Source organism: Entelurus aequoreus, linkage group LG07 (assembly GCF_033978785.1).
Source record: "Entelurus aequoreus isolate RoL-2023_Sb linkage group LG07, RoL_Eaeq_v1.1, whole genome shotgun sequence".
Lineage (NCBI taxonomy): Eukaryota > Metazoa > Chordata > Actinopteri > Syngnathiformes > Syngnathidae > Entelurus > Entelurus aequoreus.
This window is the reverse complement of record NC_084737.1, coordinates 21,532,929-21,540,810: the sequence shown is the minus strand read 5'-3', so window position 1 is coordinate 21,540,810 and position 7,882 is coordinate 21,532,929. Positions and strand designations below refer to the sequence as shown.

Genomic DNA, 7,882 nt, shown 5'->3' with positions numbered 1-7,882 from the left:
GTCAATGTGTCCAAAATAGCCCTTTTTTAAATGGGAAAACTCGGACTGGAACTAGAAACAACCACAACATTGTACACGACGTATGGTTTTCTGTGGAAGCCAGGCGTGGAATTCTCTAGTTTGGCGTATTCACATATTTTGTTGTTGTTGTTGTACACGCACAAACCTGGGGAAAGCGGCCAATTAGTCAGCAGCTGATCATCTGATATTTGAACCCAACAACCTGCACATGCAACACGGGAGCTGCGCTGGAAACAACGTCACTAGAAGACTGCCTGCTTTTGTGTGTGTGTGATTGTCTTGTTGTTACAAAGACCTCGGGAGTTCTCACAGAGGCAACAATGGCAGCAGTACCCGTTGCCACGCTACATTTGACTTCTCCATCAAGCCCGGTTAGTCTCCTGGAGCCCAACATTCACAGCGGAGGCAGAGAAGCAGATTTGAGATGTTGCTCAGACAATAAAGAAAACGACAGTCTACCTTTGCATTCTGCTTGGACCTTCTGGCTGGACAAGTAAGCTAAAGTTATTATTCAGCCATTATCCATTTGAGAACAAAGACAGGGGATGACACAGATAGCAACAGCCTTTTGTTGAAATTATCTCCTTGTTTTTATTACATGTCTCCGCCTGTTCTAACTTATTTATTTTCTATTTATTACTGACAATGTTAATTTTTTATCCTACCAACATGTATTTACATTGTATTCCTTTTTTTTCTTAATAAACCTTTTATTTGTACAACTCCTATTTGCTTAATTTGTTTGTACATATAGGACATGAACAACATTTGTAAACATTATGGAGAAAGGCTAGGATAAATAAGATCTGCTTCTTCCTACTCCTTTTCATACATGTTGAATCGTACAAATGTGATACTTCTTAAAAAAAAACAAATACACCCTACCAATATGCTGTGTACAAATTACATTGAAACTAAATGCTTTGAGTGTGGTTTTCTCTTTGACCTACTTTCACAAGACACCTGCTTGTTAGGATTCTGAAAAAATAAAAGCACAGCCACATTAGACCTGATTTAAGGCGATTAGGTATTATAATTTATCCCTTCACATGTTAGTTTAGGATCACTTTTTTATTATTGCTAAGGATCACGTTTTATTGTTGCTTAGGATCACTTTGTATTGTTGCAAACTTGGTGAACTCCCGGGTAGTGATGCTTTAAGATCACTTATTAGGCCCCACTTCTACGTCAACGTGTCATTTCAGAGCGAATATGTTGAATAACAGCAAGTGTTGCACAAGCCCTGTCATGTACATGTTAGAGGTTGCTGTGGTCTAATGAGGTCAGTGTTGTTTACTTGCTGTTTTGTCATCTGATTCCCACCGCCACGCCGTCTCTTTGATAGCCCGTTCATGTGTCTCACGCCCTGTCAACAAAGTGATTTAGTCTTAGATGCATAAGGTATTTAATAAATCTCTATTTTTTTTCAGATCTCTACCAGGAACTACAGCAGCTGAATGTGAATCCAATCTGAAGAAAATCTACACAGTGGGGACCGTCCAGGCAAGATTTAGAACATTTTATAGTAACCGGCTCCATCATGAGCACTGTTTACAGCACCACAACAAGAGATCACTTTCTCTATTTACAAACGTACCATCATGTCCATATTGTATAAGCAGTAGGACTAGGGATGTGCAGGTCATTGGCCACCGATTAGTATTTGCTGATTTTCATGAAAAAGTATGTGATCGCCATTTAAAGGCAATGGGGATCACTTACTGGCTATTATTGTATATATTTTAAGTCTCCTGGCTGACAGCTAGCAGCTAATTGTGTACCTCCATACACAGTGTGGCGCCGCTCCACTAAACTAATAATAATCACCTCCATTACTGAAAAAAAAAAAAAACACTTTTTTTTTTGTTTGTATCTTAAGTATCATCATCAGGTATTAGGACGAGGCTAAACATGTTACACACCGAGAGCAAGCAGGAGCAGGTAGGCTAATATGTAGTGTTAGCTAGATGGAAACAACAGAAGAAATAAGTGCTTAGTACATTTTGAAAAATGTAGATGGAACTGCTTTACCTGCTCAGTGGCCTTGTGGTTAGAGTGTCCGCCCTGAGACTGGAAGGTCGTGAGTTCAAACCCCGGCCGAGTCATACCAAAGACTATAAAAATTGCCTCCCTCAGCAGCAAGGATTGGAATTGGGGGTTAAATCACCAAAATGATTCCCGAGCGCGGTGCTCGCTGCTGCTCACTGCTCCCCTCACCTCCCAGGGGATGAACAAGGGGATGTGTCAAATGCAGAGGATAATTTCACCACACCTAGTGTGTGTGTGACTATCATTGGGACTTTAACTTTACAGCAGAAAGTAAGAAGCTATTACCGGTAACAGGAATCTTTCAAGTAGATGAGTCTAAAGCAGGCGTTTCCAAACTTTTTTCAGCTAGTGCCGCTAAAATCAAAATTGAAGGATGCGGGGTCCACTTTGATACATCCATCCATCCATTTTCTACCGCTTATTCCCTTCGGGGTCGCGGGGGGCGCTGGAGCCTATCTCAACTACAATCGGGCGGAAGGCGGGGTACACCATACATATTGTACATTAAAGATACTAAAACCAATACAATATCGTTCAATCAATATATGCTAAACTATCTAAACACAACTTTGTGTTATCGGTAACAATGCATATTCTAGGTAATTGTGCCCTACATTAAGCATTGTTAAGCATAAAAATTGCTAAATGAAGTAAAAACATCAATGTTACAGTTATATCGGCCACTAGACGAGACCAAAACAATCAGACCGCGCTGTTCAGTATTGTGGCCAATGATTGGCTCAGCCTCCGGCAGCGTTACTAACATTAGCATGCCAACTTTTTAGCCAGTTTTGCAACCGAACGCCTAAGACTCATACCCTGAAAAATAATTATAATCTCTCCAAGTACTGTATATATTTCTAATGTCTAGTCAAAATATCTAAACAAACTTAATACAAGTCACAATCCCTTGAAGAGTATTTTTTCAGTGCGACATAAGGAATTGTTTTTTTGGCAATAGATCATCGGAGGAAAAAATACTACTTTTGAGCATCACAAGTTTGTTATAAGACACAAAACTTCACAATACTATTACGGTATGTATAGCTAATAATAAGTTTTAGTTGCTTTTTTCAAGATCACTTTTAATTTTTTAAAGCTTAAATATATTGTCTTATTTCAAGAAATCTTACCAACAAAATTTTGACTTGTTCCATTAACAGATTTGTTTTACTCATAACAAGCAAAAATGACTTCTTTTTTTATATACTCTTTTAAAGAGGGACATTTTTCCAGTGTGTAACTTGGTACTTGACACAGGCTATTAGAATGCTAGCATGCTAACAGTGTGCTAACTGTTTTTAGCCAATTTTGCATCCGAAAGCCTCAGACTTATTTAATTTGGTACTTGACACATGCTACATTAGCATTCGAGCATACTAATTTTTCTAGCCATTTTTTAAGTCGAACACCTCAGAGTAATATAACTTGGTACTTGACATATGCTAACTGTTAAAATGTTAACGTTAACATTCCAGCATACTAACATCAGCATTCTAACTATTTTAGGTAATTTTGCAGCCGATCACCTCAGAGTCATATATATCACTTGGTACTTGACACGCTAACTTTTATAGCTAATTTTACATGCGTATGCTTCATAGTCATATGACCTAGTACATGATACATTCCAACTGTTAACATGCTAATGTTAGCATTTAAGTTTGACTCGCGCATTTCAGCTGCTTACACATTTCAGCATTCAAACGCAGTTTCTCCCAAAATTGCATATTCTTTTTTGTGTGTGCAATTAATGTTCTGTCTTTAAAATATGTTTCATGCCAATAAAAAACAAGCTGGGTGCCGCAAATGTCCCCGGGCCGCACTTTGGACACCTCTGGTATAGAAAGAGGATAATAGAATAACAACTGCTGCTGTGTCAGCATTGTCACAGTCAGTACACTACACACAAGGAGGGTGGATCGATCCATAAATTAATGGTGTCAACACAAAGAGTAATATCAGTATAAACAGTAATTGATACTAGAATGATTAGATCAATATGTAGAATTTTTCAAAATATTTTTTTTAAATCATTTTTGTTAATATTTACAAATTCAGAAAATAATTCCCTGGGCTTTGAGGGCATACATGATTTCAATGGGTAATAGTTGTTTTTGGTTTTGTTTAGTTATTGTGTACTATTGATTTATTTTCCTCAAACAACCAAATGTATGTAACAAAACCGAATAAGAAACTATTTCAAATATTGTGCTGATATTGTTAAATTGCCAATAGCACTCACCATAAGTATGTTGATAAATGCACTGTTAATACATGTGATCAGTATTGGTATCATGGATGATCAGAATAGGCAGCGTATTGTAAATCCCTCATCTGAATACCCCTAACCAGGACTAAATATATTAATAGTATAATCTTTTAGATTCCAAGTTCCCAGTGCAATAAAGCACAATAAAATCCTGTAGCTGGGATTTCCACACAATAAAATGTGAAATATTAACAAGCTGACACGATTTCTACTTCCTTGACCAGTAAACGGGCCAAATAAAATATTTGTTTCCTCTAGAACTTTTGGAGAGTTTTCAACAACATACCCAGTGTCGCCATCTTGCCTCTGAGGTGCAGCTATCACCTTATGAGAGGTGAAAGAAAACCACTCTGGTGCGTACAATTAACTATAAATTTATGGAGTGAATACTTATATTTACGTATTTACAATGTTGTCTGCAGGGAAGAAGAAAGCAATGCTAAAGGTGGGGTTTGGAGGTTGAAAGTACCAAAAGAGTGCACTGTGAGTAATGTAATTAATGAAATGATGAAATAACTCCCATTGTCTGTAGAGGGTAATAACATTGCTTTCATGTTTTCAGGCTGCCGTGTGGAAGGAATTGCTCTTGGCCACTATTGGGGAACAGTTTAGCGATTATTGTGCTGCAGGTGAAGTTCTTCATTAGTAAATGTTTTGTTTAAACAACTGTGGCCGTTGGGCAAAAATAATCTGCAGTCAATATTCAATTTATTCGCTGTGACTCACAGACGATGAAGTGGTCGGGGTCAGCGTCAGTGTAAGAGACAGAGAAGATGTCGTTCAGGTCTGGAATGGAAATGCTTCCCGTGCTGATGAGTCCAACATTTTAGGGAGGATCCACAAGCTCCTACCACAGACGCAATTTAAAGCAGTGTTTTACAAACGTGAGTATTTCCATTTTGTGTTTCAACAATGATGTCGAGCTTATACATGTAAATAATGCTGACAAATGCTTTCATTGCAGCTCATCAGGAGCATCACGCTTTTGAAGGAGGTCGATCAAGATACTAGCACATTTTACACTTTAAAGCACATTTGTGGATTATAATACTTGGGCACATTTGAAAGCAGTTGAGCAGAATCTCATATACCGTGGTACTTCAACTTAAGAGTACCTCAACTTACAATTACACCTTTAGAGTGTTTTGAGATAACAACTGTCTCGGCTTATTGTTATGGTTTAAATTGCCAGCAAAAATTTGAGATACACACATCTCCACCATAAGTTGGCGTTGTAAACGTCATAGTGAACCCAGCAAGATCCGCCCAAAACATCTCGTGTATAAGCATTAGCTCATAGCTAGAGATGAACATGACTTTTTTTTTCAAACATGAGAAGTAGTGAAGTAAAGTGAAGTGAATTACATTTATATAGCGCTTTTTCTCAAGTGACTCAAAGCGCTTTACATAGTGAAACCCAATATCTAAGTTACATTTAAACCAGCGTGGGTGGCACTGGGAGCAGGTGGGTAAAGTGTTTTGCCCAAGGACACAACGGCAGTGACTAGGATGGCGGAAGCGGGGATCGAACCTGCAACCCTCAAGTTGCTGGCACGGCCGCTCTACCAACCGAGCTATACCGTCCCAAGTGAGAAACTAAGTGTGAAGGACAGATCTTAGAAGAAAAAAAATCTTCAAAAACATGACTAAAGGTGTAGCAAATCTGGCGAAGCAATTTCAGACTATGACAGCAAGTCTGCATCATACTGAAGCAAAATGAGTCTAGCGCCAGCCAACAATGTTAGAACACCATCTAAATGGCGGACATTTATCCATGAAATTTTGGAAAAGCTGCTGATGATGTGTTTAATGGAGAAACAGTTGGAAGCAAATATTGTGGTCACCCATCTGCCCCTTGTCCTGTTGGATGGGTTGACTATAAATAAATCTCCTTGTATCTTGTAGAAGCCAACTCTCCAAGGAAAATGTGACACATTACCTTACTTTATATTGTTTGTAGTGCATTCTATTGTATTGTTTTTATACAATATTTCTTATTTAAAAACGTTTTTTTTTATTTTAAAAGGCATCTTACATGTCAAAAGGTTGCGTTTTATGGGGGACGGGGGGACAATTGCCAATTAAATTGATTTCAATGGGTGACGTTGATTTGAGATACAGGTATTTCCAGTTAGGAGCCCCATCAGTACAGTAGTACCTCAACTTATGAGCTTTATTGGTTCTACGACCAGGCTCGTGACTCAAAACACTCAAATTTTAAATCATCCCTGCCCATTGAAATTTATTGAAATCAATTTAATCGTTGCTTGGCCCGCCCAAAAACACCAAAATGTTAACAAGTATTATGCCTTTTAAAAAGAACAACACATTTCCAGTTCATACATTTTGTTTAAAAAAACAATACAATAGTAGTACAAACAACTACAGTAGTTTTATAAAGTAATATAATAATAATGTAAAGTGTATCCAGTTAAGTGGTCAGTCATAGAACAAATTGAGCTTGTAAGTTGAGGTATTACTGTAGTTTTAATGTCATCAAAATGTAAGCACTAATGTATTGCTCATCCAAACTACTGTTATTATTTATGTCTGCATATATTTTGCTTGCTTTATTCACCTAGTTTATTAGTAACTTCTTTTGATATTGAACATTTGTGCAAAAATGTAACCGAAACATCACAGCATTTGTATAGGTATGGGATTTTATTTGTTGTGGTATGTTCAGTGTATTTTCTGGACCCCATACAAAGCTAAGATAAAATCACATTTGTTTCCCATAAGGCCAAAGTAATGTTCTTTATACTGAATGCAGTCAGGTATACTTAACCGCTACAACTTTAGCAGATTTTAACTGCACAGGGTTTTTTTTAATCGTCTTTTGGTTAAATAAGGAATGAAAAATATGTGTGTTCTTGTTACACTGACCTCAGTACATACTGTACAACACATACTAGTTCCTAAAGAATATGATTGTGCAATCATTTGTAGTCTATTTACAAAAAAATAAAATACATGAAAAAAATGTGATCTTAGTTGAAATGTTTAAATCTCTGCCCTAAATAAGCACTTTTTGGTTTTTAGTCAGACTATCTTTAACTGATCCAACTAAACCATACTTTTTGACAAAGGGCAGTGCTGTTTTTATATTATGTTTGTTTTTGTACAACTTTTAAAAGTTGCTGATTCAATACACACTTTAAAGCACAATCTCAGTATGTTTTACTGTGGTAGATTAATCTTTCTTTTCTGTAACCTAGAATGTAGCATGATTGCTTCTAATATAACATTTTGCAGGTTTTTTAGTATGATCATTAAATCATTTTAGAATGTGTTTAATTGCAGAATCAACGGTTATCACACTAAAGACACTTTGATTTTGAAATGAGAATTAAAAAAAATATTATTTTCACATCTCAAAGGATGAAATTTCATATGTTTGCACAAATGCAGATGACCTTTCACTCTTAAGATCTCAGACCTTTGTAACTGTTGATCTTGGACTGTACTTTGTGTTTACCAGCAAACAAGAATGTTAGTAGTCATATGCTCTGCATGTCTGTTTGTCTGAGCTGTGTTTGA

General features: G+C 37.0%; 1 protein-coding gene across 1 annotated transcript; it reads left to right on the top strand.

The window, feature by feature from the left end:
* Positions 1-2: 2 nt before the first annotated feature.
* On the top strand, positions 3-7,882 carry LOC133653508 (eukaryotic translation initiation factor 4E type 3-like). The gene is made up of 7 exons (XM_062052860.1): positions 3-514; positions 1,452-1,524; positions 4,601-4,695; positions 4,765-4,825; positions 4,905-4,971; positions 5,071-5,226; positions 5,307-7,882. The coding sequence occupies exons 1-7, from the start codon at positions 342-344 to the stop codon at positions 5,351-5,353; spliced, it is 672 nt and encodes a 223-aa protein (XP_061908844.1). The 5' UTR covers positions 3-341; the 3' UTR covers positions 5,354-7,882.

Excerpts from the sequence above, each read along its gene's own strand:
- LOC133653508 (XM_062052860.1), top strand. The coding sequence starts at position 342 with ATGGCAGCAGTACCCGTTGCCACGCTACATTTGACTTCTCCATCAAGC. Across the intron at positions 1,525-4,600 it reads ACACAGTGGGGACCGTCCAG|AACTTTTGGAGAGTTTTCAA; the intron begins GCAAGATTTAGA and ends TGTTTCCTCTAG. Across the intron at positions 4,696-4,764 it reads GGTGAAAGAAAACCACTCTG|GGAAGAAGAAAGCAATGCTA; the intron begins GTGCGTACAATT and ends TGTTGTCTGCAG.